Source organism: Bufo gargarizans, chromosome 6 (assembly GCF_014858855.1).
Source record: "Bufo gargarizans isolate SCDJY-AF-19 chromosome 6, ASM1485885v1, whole genome shotgun sequence".
NCBI lineage: Eukaryota > Metazoa > Chordata > Amphibia > Anura > Bufonidae > Bufo > Bufo gargarizans.
Window position 1 is genome coordinate 32,232,072 of NC_058085.1, and position 21,447 is coordinate 32,253,518.

The 21,447-nt window shown below is 46.0% G+C and overlaps 1 protein-coding gene across 1 annotated transcript in view; it reads right to left on the reverse strand.

Moving 5' to 3' along the window:
- Positions 1-518: 518 nt before the first annotated feature.
- LOC122941684 (oocyte zinc finger protein XlCOF19-like) overlaps positions 519-21,447 on the reverse strand; it is an 88,110-nt gene continuing 67,181 nt past the window's right edge. Inside the window, exon 4 of the mRNA XM_044299107.1 lies at positions 519-2,147. Within this exon, the coding sequence (XP_044155042.1) occupies positions 1,393-2,147 (755 nt within the window). The 3' untranslated portion in view covers positions 519-1,392. The remainder of the gene's footprint in view (positions 2,148-21,447) is intronic.

The window sequence follows — 21,447 nt, forward strand, 5'->3', positions numbered from 1 at the left end:
TGTGTGCGCGCGTTCACAGGAAAATCTCGCCTCGCGCGAGATGGCGCATATATGCGTGACTCTGCGCAGGGCTGCCGCCTCCGGAACGCGAATCTGCGTTAGGCGGTCCAGAGGTGGTTAAGAAGACGTGGGAAGCCACTGCAGCAATTTTAAAACCGGATGTAGCTGCGACATGTTTGGCCCGTACCATGAAGGTCTGGTTGGAGCAGTTAGAGCTCCATTTAGTTAATAAAACCCAGAGGGAACAAATCTTGGATAGCCTTCCTCTACTAAAGATGGGCACTAACTTCCTAGCAGAAGCTTAAGCGGAGTCCGTAAAATTATCTTCCCGTACAGCAGTCTTATCTAATACAATTAGAAGAGTCATTTGGCTGAAGGCCTGGTCAGGGGACATGACATCCAAAAATAAGCTGATTTGTCTTCCGTTCCATGGCCAATATGTCTTCGGTCCCGACTTGGATAGGATCCTGGAAAACGCCACGACCCCAAATAGAACACCACGATACCACACCACTAAGTATTAAACAACGTCTTTATTTAAAATACATATATTAACATTGCAATACATAATATAATTAATGAATAAAAATGGATACCAATGTGGCAGTAGGCAGCGGAACAGCAGCAATTCGGTCACATGATCAAACAAAAAGGAGATAAAAAGAATTCATGTACATGCAAATACGCAATACATTCAATACCTCCCTGAAGCCTCACAACTCCACTATATAAGCCGGCAGAATGCACAAACGGAAATTAGATAACATGATCAGACAGGGAGGGGGGTTGTAAAAAAGAATACGCATAAATACAAATATGCAATACGTAGAATCCCCCCCTGCAACCTCACACACACCACTCACACATACCACTGTGTAGGCCGTCACAATCAGCAAATAGCAAGTGTGATTTTATTTTATTTTTTTAAGGTTACACCCCTCACCCTTATCTCTGGTTAGGGAGTAAGCATAAATCAATCCAGTGTAAGGCCCCACAGTGTGGTAAGTCAATGGCAAATATATAGAGATCATACACAAATCAAAGCAGAGAGGCGACAGAGAGCTTAAACAATTAAATAGAATACAGACCGCAGAGCTGCTGGACCACCACCACTTCCCTACGTATTGCGTATTTGTATTTATGCGTATTCCTTTTTTACAACCCCCCCTCCCTGTCTGATCATGTTATCTTATTGCCGTTTGTGCGATCTGCCAGCTTATATAGTGGAGTTGTGAGGCTTAAACAATTAAATAGATTACAGACCGCAGAGCTGCTGGACCACCACCACTTCCCTACGTATTCCGTATTTGTATTTATGCGTATTCCTTTTTTACAACCCCCCCCTCCCTGTCTGATCATGTTATCTTATTGGCGTTTGTGCGATCTGCCGGCTTATATAGTGGAGTTGCTAGAGCATGAAAATGGCTTCTCCCTTGTGTGAATTCTCTGATGTTTAACAAGATGTGATTTATAATTAAAACATTTCTTGCATTCTGAGCATGAAAATGGCATATCCCCTGTGTGATTTCTCTGATGTACAACAAGTTCGCTCTTCTGGATAAAACATTTCCCGCATTCTGAGCATGAAAATGGCTTTTCCCCTGTGTGAGTTCTCAGATGTCTAACAAGATTTGCTTTATGATTAAAACATTTCTCGCATTCGGAGCATGAAAATGGCTTCTCCCCTGTGTGAATTCTCTGATGTAAAACAACCTCTTGCTTCTGGGTAAAATATTTCCCACATTCTGAACATGAAAATGGCTTCTCCCCTGTGTGAATTCTCTGATGTTTAACAAGATCTGATTTAGCATTAAAACATTTCTCGCATTCTGAGCATGAAAATGGCTTCTCACCTGTGTGAGTTCTCAGATGTCTAACAAAATTTGATTTCCGTTGAAAACATTTCCCACATTCTGAACATGAAAATTGCTTCTCCTGTCTTTGATGTTCACCTGTTCTGTGTTCTTTGTTTTGCTTAACAATCTGTAAATTAGAAGATCGGTTACATTGAAAAGAATCAGATGATGGATCTTTGCTGTGAAAGTCTGAGGATACATCTGGGATAATGACATGCTGTTCATATACATCTTGAGCCATAGTATGTTGTGACGATATCCCATGTCCCTCTGAGCTCCTGGTGCAGTCATCTGCCAAGAATAAATTTGTATTATTTTTAAATAATATAACCTTAAATAATATTAATGTTATAAGATTTCTATCTCAACAATTAAATATAAATTGCAAGGAATGTAGCAAAATAAAATTCTTCACTGACTAAGACAGTGGTTTGCAAAACAGATCCTAATCTAATCTCAGAGCAAGAACCAGTAGATCAGAATGTTAGGTCACTAGGCTGTAGTTTTTCACTTTTGTGCTAAAGCCAGCATCTTCAAAGGTTGACTTTTGTCTACCATATTCTTTTCAATATGTGTCTACCATATTCTTTTCTAGTTAAATACTCAGTTGAGAATCATAAAAATACCTGTAAGTAGAGTTGAGCGAACCCGAACTTTCTTTGGCGCTTTTTGAAATGCTGCGGAGCAACCAATCAACAAGCATTTAACTCTGTGTCCTTAGAAGCCATCACAGCCATGCCTACTAATGGCATGGCTATGATTGGCCAGTGCAGCATATGACCAAGCCTCTATATAAGCTTGAGTCAAGTAGCGCTGCAGGTCCCTCTGCTGTTACTAGTGTAGGGAGAGGATGCTGCTGGTGATTTCAGGGAGAGAATAGGAGAGAATCTTTGTTCAGAACTGGAATCTAACTCAGCATTCTACATACATTTAGTTATGTGGGTGCGGGGCACAATCTTTTTACCCTGCCATGAGCCGAGTAACAGAAAAAAATAACTTTTATCCATCTATTAGTTAGGTGGGACGGAGGCGGACAATTTTTATTTATTTTTTGCAAGCTTAGTGCACCAGCACTGCATCTGAGCTTTTGTGACATTGAAATCCAAGCTTAAAATACTGCAATAATAATGTTTTTTTTTTTTAAATCACCTTTTTTTGTCAATATACAACATCTGGTGCATTTGCAGGATTAGTCAGTGTGCAATTTAAGATAGAAACACAGCCATAATTTTCTGGGTTTTTAAAAACAACATTTTTAGTCAAAATACACAATTTTACAGCCCTTGCATCGTCAGCACGTGTGAAATTCAAGGGTTATATACAGCTTTCATATTCATTCAGTAAAAAAAAAACACTTTTTGGGCATTATCCAACATCTGGATTAGTCTGTGTGCAATTTAATCTGGAAATACAGCTATAATTTTCTGGGTTTTTAAAAACACACTTTTTTTACCAAAATACCCAATTTTACAGCCCTTGCAGCATCAGCATGTGTGAAATTCAAGGGTTATATACTGCTGTAATTTTCAGTTTGGACAAAAAACTTAAATTGCGGCCTAGTCTGGATCAGTACGTGTGAGATACACCCTTTATATACTGAGGTTCTATTCAGTTATTTGAAATACAGCAATTTTGAAAAGACAAATTTAATTGCGGCCTAGTCTGGCTCAGTCGGTGTGAGAATCACCATTTAGATACAGTGGTTATATTCCTCTATTAATAAAACACCCTTTTTTGTTCAAAATACACAATTTTTCTGGCCTTGCAGCATCAGCACGTGTGTCATAATCAGTTATTAAACAAACACCCGTTTTGGGCAAAAAAGTTTATTTTGCAGCCTTTGCTGCATATGTCATTGTGAGATACAGCCTTTACTTAATAGGGTTCTATTCAGTTACTTGAAATACAGCCATTCTGGGCACAAATATTTAAATGCGGCCTAGTCTGGATCAGGGAGTGTGAGATACACTCTTTACATACTGTGGTTCTATTCAGTTATTAAACAAACACCCATTTTGGGCACAAATCTTTAATTGCGGCCTAATCTGGATCAGGGCGTGTGAGATACACCCTTTACATACTGTGGTTCTATTCTGCTATTAATAAAACACCCATTTAGGGCAAGATCCTAAATTTGAGAAATATGAGGAGAGCGTCAAATAAGGGACGTGGCCTAGGGCGTGGTGCTGCTGGTGGAGCTCCTGTTGAAGGGAGAGGACGTGGTTGATCTGTGCCAGCTACACGCACAAGTGAAACCACTTCCTCAGGTGCGAGTAGGCGACAGGACCTGCAGCGGTATTTGGTCGGGCCTAATGCGGCTCTACGAATGGTGAGGCCTGAACAAGTACAGGCGATAGTAGATTGGGTTGCTGACAGTGCCTCCAGTTCCTTCAAATTGTCTCCCACCCATTCTCCTGCTGAAAGATCAGAGTTGGCACCTGCAGCCGATGTCCATCAGTCTTTCACCTCACACCTTTGCAAATCAGCCAAGCAGTCTGAGCCCCAAGTCATGCAGCAGTCTCTTCTGCTTTTTGGCGACTCTGTTAGCACGGTTTCTCAGGGCCATCCAACTATCGCTGCCCCAGAAGTGGAAGAGATTGAGTGCACCGATGCCCAACCACTTATGTTTAAAGATGATTACAAGGGAGGACCATCGCAGCACGTCTCGGATGATGATGAAACACAGGTGCCAACTGCTGGGACTTTCGAAAGTGTGCAGACCGACAAGGAGGGCAGGGGTGAAGACTGGGTGTAAGATGATGTGGAGGACGATGAGGTCCTCGACCCCACATGGAATCAAGGTAATGCGAGTGACCTATGTAGTTTGGCGGATCAGGGGGTGGTCGCACAGAGCCACCAGCACAGCAGAAGAGGGAGCAGGGTGCAAAAGCGGAGTGGCCGTCCTCTAGACAGTACGCCTGCTACTGCCCACTGCAGCAAGGGACCGAGCACACCAAAGCTAGCTCCAAGGTGAGGTAGTGATGAGCGGGAGGTGCCATATTCGATTTTGCGATATTCGATTGAATATTCGTTTTATATTCGTCAAAATCGAATATTCGTCATTATTCTATTTATTGTGAACAATATGCAATTTAATTATTTGCGTATTGCGATTTTCTTTTAACTGTATAAGGCAACTTTCCTATTGGTTGGCTATGGCTAAATATGTGCATTTTACGAATATTACGAATATTCTAAATAACGACGTTATAGCAATATAGCGAATATTTGTAAAATACACAAATAGACTGTACTTTAGCTAATATAGTGCTATAGTAATTTTTTTTATAGTTAAATTAGTTTTTTTTTCTGAACTTCCGTTTCGGGAAAATGTCACACTCTAAAAAAAAATACTATAGCACTATATTAGCTAAATTGCAGACTATTTGTGTATTTTACAAATATTCGCTATATATTGCTATCATTTTGTTTTTTAGAATATTACGAATATTCTAAAAAACAAAGTTAAAGCAATATAGCGAATATTTGTAAAATACACAAATAAACTGTAATTTAGCTAATATAGTGCTATAAATGTCCAGCTTAATCAATGTAAATCAATGAAAAAGGATCTAGAAGTCAAAGTATAATGTCCAGCAGTATTGATCCCTTTAAAACATAACTTTTACTCTTCGAATTATAAAAAAATACCACCGTAGTGGTTCACCAGTGAATAAGTGAAAAGACGAACAACAATAATAATAATAGATACAAAAGATATGTCTGGGAGCTAATAGTCAATCCACTTCTAGAGGGATGAGTGAACACAGGGCAGCTGAGGGGAGCAGTGGGCAAACCTGTACTCTCCCTATGCTCACCCTAGCTACAACCTCAGCCCAGGGACGCCTCCTTGTGGTGGAGACTCCCTGTCCTCGTTCCTGGGCTGACTGCCCTGCCTTTACCCTCCTCTCAAAAAATAACAAAGTAAGCTCCCCAAGACGCTGATGGGTGTAGTCATGTGTCCCTGGTAATAAATTACTTACAGGGCCACCGGAGTGGATAAAGACCAATACACAAGGTGAATTGGATATATATCACCTTTAAACCTATGGAGCCAAACCCTGGGGCATCAAACTGGTGCGTTCCCAGGCTGGTTCCACACAAGCCCCTACGCGTTTCCCCTATCACTAGGTTCATCAGGGGGCATACATGGTCAGAGATACAACCATCATATAAGGGATAAATTAAAGATACTTAAGATATAGTTGAAGCAACAGGACCAGAGACGCAGATGGTGTTAAGCATAGGACCAAGGGACCCAATTGGTATGTCCCACTTAGTGTCCTGTGCAGTCAGGAGGATAAAGAGCCCACAAGATATGGGCCAATACTTCACCCAGGAAGATTTAAGCTGCGTCCTGGTAGCGTCCTGTTCCTCCTCCATCTGCGTCTCTGGTCCTGTTGCCTCAACTATATCTTAAGTATCTTTAATTTATCCCTTATATGATGGTTGTATCTCTGACCATGTATGCCCCCTGATGAACCTAGTGATAGGGGAAACGCGTAGGGGCTTGTGTGGAACCAGCCTGGGAACGCACCAGTTTGATGCCCCAGGGTTTGGCTCCATAGGTTTAAAGGTGATATATATCCAATTCACCTTGTGTATTGGTCTTTATCCACTCCGGTGGCCCTGTAAGTAATTTATTACCAGGGACACATGACTACACCCATCAGCGTCTTGGGGAGCTTACTTTGTTATTTTTTGAGAGGAGGGTAAACGCAGGGCAGTCAGCCCAGGAACGAGGACAGGGAGTCTCCACCACAAGGAGGCGTCCCTGGGCTGAGGTTGTAGCTAGGGTGAGCATAGGGAGAGTACAGGTTTGCCCACTGCTCCCCTCAGCTGCCCTGTGTTCACTCATCCCTCTAGAAGTGGATTGACTATTAGCTCCCAGACATATCTTTTGTATCTATTATTATTATTGTTGTTCGTCTTTTCACTTATTCACTGGTGAACCACTACGGTGGTATTTTTTTATAATTCGAAGAGTAAAAGTTATGTTTTAAAGGGATCAATACTGCTGGACATTATAATATAGTGCTATAGTATTTTTTTATAGTCACATTTTTTGTTTTACTTCAGACTTGGGAAAAATGTACACTATTTAAAAAAAATACTATAGCACTATATTAGCTAAATTGCAGTCTATATGTGTATTTTATGAATATTCGCTATATTGCTATTTAGTCTTGTAATCTTGTTTTAGAATATGACGAATATTCTAAAAAACTAAAGTTATAGCAATATATCGAATATATTCGTTATTTTAAATAATCGTCTTTTTTCGATATGTACTGTTATTTCATTTCGGCATACTGCTCCCCGACAAGTGTCCCGTTACCATGGGAACGGCTGTGGGTTAGAATATATCATTGGATCTGAGTTTTCCCTGCGATCGTGAAAACTCAGATCCGATGGTATATTCTAACCCACAGTTGTTCCCAGGGTGACGGGGACGCTTGTCGGGGAGGAGTATGCCGAACAACTGTATTGAAAAAAAAAAAAATATATATATTCTAAATAACATTTTTTTCTCTCAAATATTCGCTACATAGAAAGAAGTAGGGTGAAATCAATCTTTATATTCGAATTCCCGATTTTTACCCGAAAATCGGAAACGTTATGAATGATCGCGTGAGGACGAGATAGTAATCGCGTCACATGACCTGGTTTCAGTTTCGCTTTGGTTAATGGATTGGCAGTCTTCCAAAAATAAAATCCTAAAAAATAAAATGGTGCGAAAAACCTTTAATGAGGATGAAGAAGTTATTCTCACTGTAAGCAATATTGAATTACAGCACTGTATTTTATTACATATTGCATGCCAGAACAATATTTAGCAAAACTCGAACAACGTATAAATTATTCATATGTAGATCGACTGTTGCAAAATATTTGTGTATGCCAATAAGAACTACATTGATACGTTTGTTTTTTGGGGGGATTTGTGGGAGCAGCCGATGGCTTCATAGCTGACACGGCTCACAGGGGCAGCACGTCGGCGGGTAACGGATGTCCTCTGTACTTCCGGGTCATTGACGTCATCTACGAGCGCTCCACAAGACGGAGTGTTGCAGAAGCTGGGTTCTCCCACTTCATCTTCAAGGGTTTTCCGAGAATTTACTATCAGACCTTTTCTTTCGGGTTTGTTGAACTGTGTGTGGGAAGGTGAGGAAGGCAGGGAGGGAGATCTAGGTTTGATTTTTTTTTTTTTTTTTTTTTTTAACATGCAGTTCCGGGTTAACTTGGCTCAAATGTTTGCTCAGATGTCATTTTCTGAAATCAGTTCTTAAAGGGCATTTCCAAATTCATGCGTATGGTCTCAAGTCAACTGGACATGATTGTCAGTGCAAGGGCAACTACTTTTTACTAGCTTCTGTTAATCGGAGCTGATTGCAGGCTTTCTCCAGGTTTGGGCGCATCACCTCATACAGTACGCACTCTATCACGGGGGACAGGCATACGATGTCTCATATTTCGTAGACTAGTTCCATACGTCATACGGTCAGTTTTCCACAATTCCTATTCTTATACATTACCTGCCACGTCCGTAGGTACGTCAGCCCGCAGTATTCGTTTATAATTGATCTGTCACGTCGCAGATTCAAACTCGGGCTCGCTTTTCCATACGTCAGTGGAAACGACTAACATACTTCGTGTCGGCCTCATTGGCATTTGCATATGTTACTTACACGCTGCATGGTGAGAGAGGGGTTTAAGTCTGTCACCTTGTCTGCCTAGCACGCGGGCAGCAGGGCGCATGTATCACAATTTGTTTTGTTTGGTTGTTTCAGTGGTCATGTCTCAGCCTTCTGACATTGAGGAGTTTGCTTCCTTGCCTCCATCTCCAGGCAGAGGGTCCGAACAAGGCAGCATCCCATCCCTTAGGTCATGGACAGTGCCAAAGCTGACGGCTGAACTTTTAAGAAGAGGCATTCCGTTTGTGGCTACAGCCAGAAAGGCGGAACTGTTCAAGTTGCTTTTCCCTAGTGCAGCACCAGCCAGGCCTTCCACGAGCAACGACACTTCCATCAACACTTCGTTGGTGCAGATCCATGCAGTGTTGAACACTCTCACGACTTCATTCAGGATTTACAAACCCCGATGGAGGAGATGGAGAAATGTCGTGACCCCCCTCAGGTAGTTGGGCCGGCTGGTATTGTCGCACATCTGACTGCGGTGGGAGGTACTATACCTATTTTGTTGGCAACAGCTAATCCGTTACAGGGTGGGGGGTGCCTTCGGTAGCGCCAGTTTATTTTGTCAGGCCAAGCATTAAGAAGGATATTTTGGAGGGCAAGGATTAATTTGGCAATCCTTGTTAATATCGTCCCATGACATGGCGAAGAACAAATCCTTTGGCTGTAGCGAGGTGTCTGTGGTGCTTAAGACCAAGGACCCAAGGCTTAGTCGCAAGCTGTCACTGGCTGAATTCGTGCTGGATTTCAGTCTTTTTAGGGATGTGTTGTGTTCCGCCAGCCCCCACAGGAGAGAAGAACTTGACACTTACCTTTATAGGGTGGTGGATCTGGCACATAAGTATGAGGGATCGGCGTTCTATGACTATTACAGGTCCTTCTCGGCCAAAGCGGCAGCCATTTGGGCCCAGTTTCAGGTAGTTACAAACTGGAGCAACATTGACATGAAGCTGTTTTGCAGGCACTTCGCCAGTTTGAAATCTCCGGTGTGTGCGACATGTCAGTCTCCTGCCCCCACCACCACTTGGTGTCCATAAGCTGACCTTACAGCTGTTCCCAGTACCTCCAGAAGTCAAAGCACCCCGGGTTCTAGTCAGCAGGCAGTACAGTATGACATACTGGGCAGACCGATTCATTTCTTGGGGAAAGCACAGCTTTGTACCAACTTTAATTACTCTACTTGTAACTACAGTCAGTGAAGGTTATTGCATGTCTGTGCCACTTGCTTTCAGGGCGCATCCAGGGAGGCTGGACTAGAACGTAGTGTAAGGGGAGGCCGTCATGATAGATTTCTGGCGTCGCTGCTGCGGCCTCGGTATCAGTGCAGACGCAGGCGGGTGGTGAGGACGATAGGCCGCAGGGTGGATGATGCGGCCAGAGGGGAGGTATATGTGTGCTTTAAGGGGCCTTTGGGGGCGCATTTGAAGCAGGAGGTCAGGGATAGGATATGGCAGGGGGAATACGTGGAGATTTTTTCACTTCTGCCGTTGGAGCGTTTTAATCTCGATTTGGGGAAGCGAGATGGGTCTAAAAGGGATGAGGAGGAGAAGAGGCGTTATAGGCTTATACCGCGCACGTTTGCGAATTGGCTTTAGGCGTTCGCCATATTAGCTAGCGTGATTGGGGAGAAGGCGCCGGACAGCTGTTCGGCGCTTTTCTGTTATCTGGATGCTATTGGGGAGGCGTATAGGGTTTATGGGGGTTCTGGGTGGTTGAGGTATGACGAGCAGTTTCATCAGAGGAAAGCGGTCCACCGGAGTATGCGGTGGGATCATAAAGATATTGGATTGTGGATGAAGGTGACGGCGCCGGTACGGTCCAGGCAGCCCTTTCGGGGGGAGCATGGGGAGTCGGGTCAGTCGGGATTTGCAACTGCAGCGGCCAATGGCTTTTGCTTTCTCTTTAATGAGGGGAGTTGCAAGTTTGGGCCCAAGTGTAAATTTAAGCACAAATGTTCTTCCTGCGGGGGAGGTCATGGGGCCAGCCGTTGTTTCAGGGGTGCTAAGCAGAGGGGGGTGAGGCAGGTGCTAATGGGTCGAACACCGGTGCGGGTGGGCACGATGGCAGGGTACCTAGATAGATACCCGGACAGGGGAGCGGCAGAATTTTTGCTGAGGGGGGTTTACGGAGGGTTTTAGTATTCCATCTCGCCCGGTGGAACATGTGTTGGGGGTTAAGAAGAATCTGAGGTCGGCTTTGGAGCATAGGGAGGTGGTGTCGGAGAAGCTCGCTAAGGAGGTGGCGTTGGGTAGGATGGATGGGCCGTTTGTTGACTTTCCGTGGGAGGATTTGCGAGTTTCCCCTTTGGGGGTGGTGCCCAAGAAGGAGCCGAACAAGTTTCGGCTCATTCATCACTTGTCTTTCTCAAAGGGGGCGTCGGTCAACGAAGGTATTGATCCTGAACTTTTTTCGGTTGTCTATACTTCCTTTGATGCGGCGGTAGGTTGGGTGCGTAAGTTAGGACCAGGGGCCTTGTTGGCTAAAACGGACATTGAGGCAGCGTTCAGGTTATTGCCCAGTTAACCCAGATAGTTTACACTTGTTAGGTTGTTTCTGGGATGGCGAGTATTTTGTGGATAGGTGTTTGCCAATGGGGTGCTCAGTGTCCTGTGCATACTTTGATCCTTCAGTACCTTCTTGGAATGGGTGGTAAAGGATGTGTCGGGGTGTGCGTCGCTTATCCATTACCTCGACGATTTTTTATGCTTGGGTCCGGCGGAGTCGCGGGTTTGTTCGTTGTTATTGTCCACTTTGCAGTCTGTTCTTGAGTTGTTCGGTGTGCCATTGGCGGAAGGTAAGACGGTGGGGCCTACGACAGGAGTTGAGTTTTTTGGGCATTGTTATTGACACGGTTAGGATGGAGTGTAGGTTGCCGGAAGAGAAGGTGCAGGACTTGAGGGTGGTGGTTGGGAGTGCGTTGAGGTCACACAAGATTCGTTTGCGGGACTTGCAGTCATTGTTGGGCAAGTTAAATTTTGCCTGTCGGATTATGCCGATGGGGCGTATTTTTTGTAGGAGGTTGACGGCCGCTACTGGTGGGGTGGTTGCTCCGCATCATTTTATTCATCTGGGGTGTAAGTTGAAGGGGGATTTGGCGGTTTGGGAAAGGTTTTTAAGGGACTTTAATGGTAGGGCATTGGTGTTGGGAGAGGTGGTGGATAACGTTAATTTTGATTTGTATTCGGATGCTGCGGGTGGGGTGGCTTTGGTGAATTTTGCAATGGCCAGTGGTGTGCGGGACAGTGGCCCGAGTCTTGGGTGCTGAAGGGTTGGGTTCGCAATGTTGCGTTGCTGGAGTTGTTTCCTGGAATTGTACTAGCGGTGGTGCTCTGGAGTTCCGCAATAGGAAGGTTTGTTTTCACTGCGATAACTTGGGGGTGGTGCAGGCGATCAATGGATTAACGGCGTCATCTGCCCCTGTGGTTAAGTTGTTGCAGCATTTGATGTTATGTTGTTTGGAGATTAACGGTGTGGCTGACTCTCTTTCTCGTTTGCAGTGGGAGCCTTTTTGGCAGCTGGCCCCGGAGGCAGAGGCGGTAGGGTTGGTGTGTCCAGAGTTTCTGTGGGATCTATTGGAGGTACAGTAGCGGGATTGTTGAGGGAGTCTTTGAGCGCTGGCACTTGGATGGCTTACGGTAAGACTTGGAGTGATTGAGAGCGGTGGTGTGCGGATTTGGGTGTGGGCGTTGATGAGGGTGAGGTTCCGTTGGTGTTGATTTTAGGGCATATGGTAGAGGTGGGGCGGTCAGTAGTGCAGGTGAATCGGGTTATGGCGGGTTTGGCATTCGGTTTTAAGCTTCGGGGTCTACCAGATGTTACCAAAACCTTTTTAGTAAGGCAGGTATTGAAAGGGTGTAGAAGGGGGAAGCGGGTGGCGGATCAGAGGTGGCCGGTTTCATTCGCTTTATTGTTGCGGATTGGTGAGCAGGTGGGTGTGATTTGTAGGGCAATGAGTGAGGTGCGGTTGTTCAGATTAGCCTTTTCATTGGCGTTTTTCGGGGTTTTTCGGTTGGGTGAGTTAGTGTGTCCCTGCGGGGGGATGTTGATTTGTATAGTGATAGGGTGGTGGTGCGGATCCACATTTCTAAGATAGGGAGGGTAGAGGTTGTAGTGTGTCGCTGTTCGAGGTGCCGGGTTGTGTGTTGTGTCCGGTTCGATGTTGTGGGTCGGTACAGGGAGGGGGTGAGTTTCGGGGATGAAGGGCCCCTGCTGAGGCACGAAGATGGGTCTTTTCTTTCTCGTTTCCAGTTCGTGGAGGTGTTTAAAAAGTGTTTGGGGGCGTTAGGGATGGACTCTAAGAATTTTACGGGTCATTCCTAAAGGATTGGGGCGGCGACGGAGGCGGCGAGGTTAGGTTTGAGCGAGGAGGTTATCAAGAAGATTGGGAATCTTTGCGCTTTAAATCTTATGTTCGGTTGGGGGGTTGGTGATTGGGGGTGCTGTCATTAATTTTAATTAATTTGTGTTGCAGGAGCGGCGTTGGTGTGGATTCTGGGGCATTCCTTTGTGTTCTGGGGCGCGCTTCGGGCGGACCTGCGACCGGAGGGGCGGCAGTTTGGGTTCAATAGGGATGAAGCGGTTTTACGGTGGTTGGGGAATAGGGGTATGTTGTGGGGGAGTGTGTTGAGGGAAGTGCACCAGTTTGCGAGGTTGGATCCTGACCCTGATGTTTTGGTGTTGCATGTTGGGGGTAATGATTTGGGGGTTTGGCCTTGCCGGGAATTGATTAAGGATATCAAGTTTGACCTTTTGAGGTTGTGGTCTATGTTTCCGGGTATGGTGACTGTTTGGTCCGATATTGTGGCTCGTAAGACTTGGAGGGAGGCACGTTCGGTGGAGCGCATTAATAAGGCCAGAGTGAAGGTGAATAGAGCTATTGGGAGGTTTATGGCGCGTAATGGGGCGGTGGCGGTTCAGCATTCGGATTTGGAGGCGGGGACTGGGGTTTTTTGGAGAGCTGATGGTGTTCATCTGAATGCGGTGGGCATTGATCTGTGGGCGCTGGGTTTGCAGAGTGGAATCGAGCGTGCTTTGCGTTTGTGGAGGAACGTGCAGGCTTAAGGGGGGTTGTAGGTTTCAAGCTGCATGTTGTTGGCGGTGGGAGATCATAGAAGCTGGTGGTATATGACCGTATTGGAAATGGGAGGGCCTCAATGGTGGGGCTGGACTCTCATAGTTTCAGGCACTTGGTTGATCGGAGAGGCGTCCATCAGTTGGTGTCTCCGAGCTGGTGTTTACGGCTGGAGGCAAGATGGAATTGCCAGGTTGGCTTCTTGTGGATGGTAACATTTTGGGGCTTCTACGATCTCCCTCGTCAGGGGTTAATGTTAATTTTAATTTTATTGTTATTTATGGATGTATTTATTTTATTAATAAAACGGCTGCTGTGGCCGATTTAATCCAAGCAGAGTGTGTGGTGTCTTATTGGGAAATTATTTGGAAGGGATATATGGTGAAGTTAGGTGTAGGCCCTGAGTAAGTAACCAATAACCTATTCATGTTACGGCGTGTACTTTGAAATCCTCGGCATGACTGAGCCGGGTGGACGTAGAGCTCTTAGATTGGCTACTACGGCTTCACCCAGTTCAACCGTTCCGATCTTTCCTGGTGGAAGGGTTTTCCCAGGGATTTCACACCGGGCTCATTACCTTGCCGCAGCATACGTTTGAATGTCCAAATCTACAGTCTGCTTTCAAACATGCAGGTTTAGTGGACGAACTGTTAAAGAGTGAGTTGGAGAAAGGCTTCGTCATAGGTCCTTTTGAGTCCCCTCCTTTTCATACATGAAGGGTGAGCCCGGTGAGGGTGGTGCACGGGAAGTATTTAGATAAATTTCGGTTGATGTATGATTTGTCTGCTCCTCATTCCTCTCACGTTCCAAGTCTCAATTCGTTGATTCCGTCAGAGGAATTCTCTCTGAAATATGCTTCTGTGGATCAGGCTATCCAGGTCATTCTCAAAACAGGTAGGGGTTCTTGGCTGTCCAAAGCAGACATTTCTGATGCGTTCAAATTACTTCCCATTAGACCGTCTCTCTGGCAGTAGCATGGCATCAAGTGGAGAGATGAATATTATTTTGCCACCAAATTGACATTTGGTTCCAAAAGTAGCCCCAGTTTTTTTGACAAGTTAGCGCAGGCTCTGGAGTGGATTTTGTTGGAAGTACGGGGTTGCCAGAATATCATTCATTACCTTGATGATTTTCTGTTGATTGAAAGCCCCTCACAGGTGCCCGTTGATTTACAAGTTCTTAAGCAAGTTAGCAGTTAAATATTCCGGTTGCTGACCACAAGACAGAGGGGCCTGCACAAGTGATCGCGTTTTTAGGGATCTCCTTAAAGGGATTCTGTCACCAGTTTTTGACCCCCACATTCAAAAATATGGTTATGTGCATGGAGCTCTTGTGATTCCTAATGTGGTCTTATAAGCTAAATCTGTAGGCTCATTTAGTGTAAAAAACGTTTTATCTAACCTGTAATTCATCTCACTAACGTGCCCAGGGGGATGCTCATGTCTTCCAGATGCCGCCCGCACCCGCCGCCGTTCGTGCCCAGCTCCTCCTTTGCTGTCATCAGCACCGCCTCAGAATCATTTGCTACTCCTCCGGCTCTCCCTCACTCCCCCCTCCTTCTTCTCTAACATCCCGCGCGTGCGCACAGGCCTGATGCGCCCGTGCGGACTTCTCCGTTCGGCTTCATTGAGCGAAGTGCGCATGCGCCGCATGCGAAGGCTGGCGCCAGTGTTCAGGTCATCCATGCACATAACCATAATTTTGAATGTGGGGATCAAAAACTGGTGACAGAATCCCTTTAAATTCATGCAAGATGTCGGCTAGTCTGCCCCAAGAGAAGCTCGACAGGATCAAATTAGGTGTTTGTTCCTTGGTCATTTCACAGGTTTGTACTAAGAGAGAGTTATAGTCTCTGTTGGGCATGTTAAATTTTGCCATGAGGATCATTCCTCAGGGTAGATCGTTTATTTCCAGATTGTTAGTTTTATTGCAGGAAACTCGTGATTTGGACGCATTAGTTCATCTAGGTGCCAACGCCCGGGCAAATCTATTCATGTGGGACAGATTTCTGAGCAGGTGGAATGGTATTTCGAGGTTTGTTCCAAGGGCCACCGCCAATTATCCACACGTGTTTTAAGATGCGGCAGCCTCAGGAGGTTTCGCTGCCTTATTTGGCTCTCATTGGTTGGCCGGCCCATGGCCCGCCGAGGTACCCCCGTCGGCCTATCACGGGGGACATCTTTCACAGACTGGCAGAGGTTCTTTCGCTGTCACCTTTCAGAGTTCTTCCCAGTCTGGTGCTCAAGTCAGCCATGTATTTAGCGTTCTATGGGTTTTTGAGGCCAGGGGAGGTAACCCAGGCTAGGCAGGGGCGGTGGCTCTCTGCAAGAGAAATTTAGTCAAGGTGGGTGTTAGCTATCAGCTGCAGTTACCTCACGAAAACCAGGCAGGTGGGTCCTGGGCACTTAGTCAAATTCTTTCAGACCGGGAACGCATGGTGTCCAGTGACGTTTTTGACAATCTCTTTTTGGCTCTTAGTCTCCATAACTCAACTGACCCCTTACTCCCGTTTCCCATCAGGCCGCTGTCGTCTAGCCAATTTGTGAAACACATTCGCATCCTGTTCGCCAACATGGGTTTGAATCCAGCACAATTTTCGGGGCATTCATTCCGCATTGGGGCAGCGTCCGCTGCTTCAAAGCAAGGGGTCCCAGCACACATCATCAAACACCTGGGGCGCTGGCGTTCGGGCTGCTTTGTCCGATATATTCCGGAGCCACAGGCAGAGCTGGCCCGAGCTTTCAGCAAGTTAGTGGATTAGCAGGTTAGGCCAATGCTTACCCTTATCAGTTGTTTTTTGTCCCCTTTTAGGCTTACTGGCCTGGAAAGGCCAAGGCACACCAGAGGCCATTTGGGGGATGGGGGTTGGTGGCGGCAGGGTGTCACTTTCTTGATGAGGCTCGGACCACAAGTTTAAAGGCTGGCCGTAGGTAGCCTAGATTTGTGGGAGAAGTCGGTGCCTTCAAAGCCGGCACGGCTCACAGGGGCAGCACGTCGGCGGGTCACGGATGTCCCCACCCATTCCCCACATATTCATTCAGTCATTATTTCATTATAGTCACTTTCTTGATGAGGCTCGGTACTGATGTATGATGTCACCGGATGATTTGATACGTTTCACACACATAAATATATATAGGTCTTTTTGTTTATATCTACATAAACTGAAAACTTCATTTAGTATTCAGGTCAAAGTCCCCGACCATTAAATACTTCGCCCACGTAATTTGCATGGGACTCAAGAATATATATATATATATATATATATATATATATATATATATATATGTATGTATGTTCCTCAAAAACGCAACAATCGATTTCAATGATTCTTGGTATACACATTCCTTGCTACCTAGAATGAAATTTTGCGGGGGTCTCAGCTCTCTAGGACGTACCGTTCCCGAGATATTTTTGAAAAAATTACCTGCATTAGCCAATACAAGCCTACCAGACTTTCACTTAAATTCTAACTGCCAACTGACGGGCGCTGTGGAGTTCACAGTTAAAGGGTCGGTCACCGTGAAACTCACTTTTCAAGGGCCGGTCACCTTGAAAATCACTGTTAAAGTGGCGGTCACAGTCAGTCACTGTTAAAGGGGTGGTCACCATGAAAATCACTGTTAAAGGGCCGGTCACTGTGAAAATGATGATTACACTTACCGGTAATCGGATTTTCCTGACCCCACGACAGCACCTTAGAGAGATGGCTCCGCCCCAGGACAGGAAACCTGCAGCATAAAAAAGGTGGAGCCGCTCTCCCACCTCAGTGAGTTTCCAGAGCATGAGAGGGACTCCCCCTTATGTTAGTTTAATTTACATACTGTATATATATATATATATTTTTTTTTTTTTTTTGCAACACCCGTGAACACACAGACTTACACCAATAGGGAGGGAATAAAGAGGTGCTGTCGTGGGGTCAGGAAAATCCGATTACCGGTAAGTGTAATCATCATTTTTCCCCTCCCCCACGACAGCACCTTAGAGAGAGATTTCAGAGATCATCCTCAGGGTGGGTGACAGAACTCAAAACCTTAGTGCCAAAAAGAAGGTCAGAGATAGAATCAAGCTGAAGCCTATAGTGCTTATAGAAGGTGGACGGAGAAGACCAGGTGGCTGCCCGACAGATCTGTTCAATAGATACACTAGCCCTCTCTGCCCAAGACGTGGATACCGCCCTCGTGGAGTGAGCCCTCACCGAAATCGGGGGAGACACGCCGGTTACTGAATATGCCAAGGATATAGCTTCTCTAATCCACCGGGCAATAGAAGCCTTAGAGGCAGTATTACCTTTTCTTGCCCCACCGAACAGAACAAACAAGGCAGAGGACTTCCTCCAGTCTTTAGTCACCTCTAGGTACTGCAAAATGCACCTCCTGACATCCAGAGAATGTAACTCCTTCTCTCTATCATCCTTAGGCTCTGAAAAGAAAGCTGGGAGAACTACCTCCTGAGTCCTATTAACCCTGGAAGGAACCTTTGGCATAAACGCAGGATCTGGTCTAAGAACCACTCTGTCCTCCCTGATGGACATAAAAGGGGGGTTAATAGAGAGGGCCTGAATCTCCCCAACTCTTCTGGCTGAAGTTAAAGCTACCAGCAAAACTAACTTAAGGGAAAGTATTTTGACCGAGCAAGATGCCAGAGGTTCAAAGGGATGTCTGGTAAGGGCATTAAGTACTAAGTTAAGGTCCCAGGGAGGAAACCTAGGGCCTGCTACTGGCGTAATCCTATCCACTGCCTTAAAAACCTAACCACCCAAGGGTCTATGGCCAAACTTCTTCTCCCCAGAACTGATAAGGCTGACACCTGCACCTTTAGTGTACTTTTTGCTAATCCGAGGGACAATCCCCTCTGTAAGAATTCCAACACCTGAACTATGGAAAATTCTAACGGCCAGGGAAACCACTTCTGTGCCTATAAAGGACAGGAACTTTCTCCATACTCGAGCATAAATAACATTTGTTACCTCCTTCCTACTTTTCATCAAAGTGGAAATTACTTCCTCGGAGAATCCCTGACTGGCTAAAAATGACCTCTCAAATTCCATGCTGAAAGATGTAGGGACCCCTACTTCTGGGTGGGACACGGGACCCTGAGATAATAGATCTGGAATTTCTGGGAGGATCCAAGGATCCGAGACTGACATTGCTCTCAACAGGGAAAACCACGCCCTCTTCGGCCAGAAGGGGGCTATCATGATCACCCTGGCTCCTTCGTACCTGATCTTCCTTACTACCAGAGGAATCAGCTGAAGCGGAGGGAAGGCGTAGCCTAGTGGAAAATCCCATTTCTGGAGAAAGGGCGTCTACCCCAGATGGGCACTCCTCTGGACTGAGGGAGAAAAAATTCCTGTACCTTTCTGTTCTCCTCTTGTGGCGAACATATCTACCTGAAGGTAATCCCCATAATCTTACTATCTGGGAAAAAATCTTGGGATTTAGAGACCACTCTCCCGTGACGCAGTCTGTGGCGACTCAGAAAGTCTGCTCGAGAATTCTCGACCCCTCTGATATGAATGGCCGAGAGATGAAGCACTCTCCCCTCTATCTCCTCGAATATCCATCTCGATTCCCTTAGTAAAGAATCTGACCTGGTCCCTCCCTGGCGATTGAGATATGAGACCACTGTCCGATTGTCGGACATCACCCTCACATGTCTGTTCAGGATCATCGGAAGAACCGCTCTCAAGGCCAGCAAGACTGCCCTCAGCTCCTTCCGATTCGATGAAAACTGTTTCTGACCCTGGGACCACTCTCCCTGAAAGATCCGATCCTCCACATGAGCCCCCCAACCCCAGGGGCTGGCGTCTGTAGTAACCACCACCGGTTCCGGAAAGGCCCAGGGAAGTCCCTGATTCAGATTTTCTACCTCCTTCCACCAATCTAGGGAAGAAAGGGTCACCTCTGACAAGCTCATCACTGACTCCAGGGATGCCCCCGCCCGTCTTGTAGCAGCCAAGATCTCTACCTGTAACTGGCGGGAATGTCTCTGAGCCCACTGGACTGCTGGTATGCAGGAAGTTAGAACTCCTAACAGAGACATAGCTTTTCTTATAGACAGGTTCCGTTCTAACTTGAACCCTCTGAACTCTTCCTTGAACCCCAGCTACCTTCTCGTCTGTGAGAAAGGTTCTCTCCAGCCTGGAATTCAGAACCAGACCTAGAAAAACCTGGCTCGTTGCCGGCTCCAACCTGGACTTTTGGATGTTTAACAGCCAACCCAGAGACCGAAGAACCTCCATAACCCGATCCAGAGACCTGGCACACTCCTCCCGAGACTGGGCTACTACCAGAAAGTCGTCCAGGTAAGGCAAAAACGTGATGTCCTCTCTTCTGATGAAGGAAGCCATCTCCGCCACTACCTTGGTGAAGATCCGAGGTGCCATGGAGAGGCCAAAGGGAAGGGCCTGGAACTGAAAATGAAGAAGTCCCACCTCGGTTCTCACTGCCACCCGGAGGAATCTCTGGTGATCTGGATGGATCGGAATATGATGGTAAGCATCTTTTAAATCCAGAACTGCCATATGACACCCTGGAGATAAAAGATATATTGCTGATCTGATAGTCTCCATCTTGAATTTTCTGGCTTTTAAGAACCTGTTCAGATATTTGAGATTTATGATGGTCCGGTATGACCCATCTGGTTTCTTTACTAAAAACAGGGTGGAATAAAATCCCTGCCCTAGCTCTGACTCTGGGACAGGAATCAACACCCTCTTGCTTATCAATTTTTTTATTTCTTGCAGCATGACAGGGGAAGACCTTGACACCACCAATCTTTCTGCGGGCCAACGCAGGAGCTCCAAACTTAGACCCTCCCGCAGAAGACACACTAACCATCTTCCTGCCATCCTTTCCCAAGCAGGAAGAAAGAACTTTAACCTTCCTCCTACTGGGATCATGGCGTCATTGCTTACCCTGTTTAGATGTACGGCCTGTGGCAGATCCAAACAAAAATCCCTTATTTCCTGATCTAGGGCCTAGATCCCTGTTCTTTGTCCCCCATCTGCCTCTTACCCTGGAACCTTGACGGGTTCCGAAAGGGCCGCTTATATTGTTTAAACTGCGTAAGAGATTCCTGGGGAAACTTCTTCTTCCTATCTGCCGCCTTCTCGAGTAAAGAGTCAAGCTCCGACCCGAAAAGAAACTGGCCATCACAGGGAATGCTACAAAGCCTCAACTTGGATGACAGATCTCCCCCTTTCCAATTCTTCAGCCACAAAGCACGTCGCGCAGAATTAGAAAGGGAAGCGGTCCTTGCTTCCAGCCTTACCGAGTCCACCGCGGCATCCGCAATAAAATCCGCGGCTTTCTGGAAGGTCGGAATTGAAGCCAATAACTGCTCCCTAGGGCATTTTTCCCTAATCTGCCCTTCTAACCTCTCCAACCATAGCGACATAGACCTTGCAACAACCGTGGCAGCTATACTAGGTCTGAAAGCAGCCGCAGAAGACTCCCATGCATTCTTAAGGGAGGAGTCAATTCTTTTATCTAAGGGGTCTTTTAAGAACCCCATGTCCTCAAAGGGCAGTGAGGATTTTTTAGAAATCTTGGAAATGGCTACATCCAGCTTAGGGGCCTTGTCCCAAGATGTAGACGCTTCCTCCTCAAATAGATACTTCCGTTTGAAGGTTTTAGAAATGAACGGCTTTTTATCCGTTTTTTTCCATTCCTTTTCTATCACTGCTGAGATAGACCTATGGACCGGGAAACATCTACGCTTCCTTTCCCTAAGGCCTTCAAACATAACATCCTCTACCGACCTATCCTCCCTGGTATCTTCTAACTCCAAGGTAGATCGGATAACTTTTAATAATTTG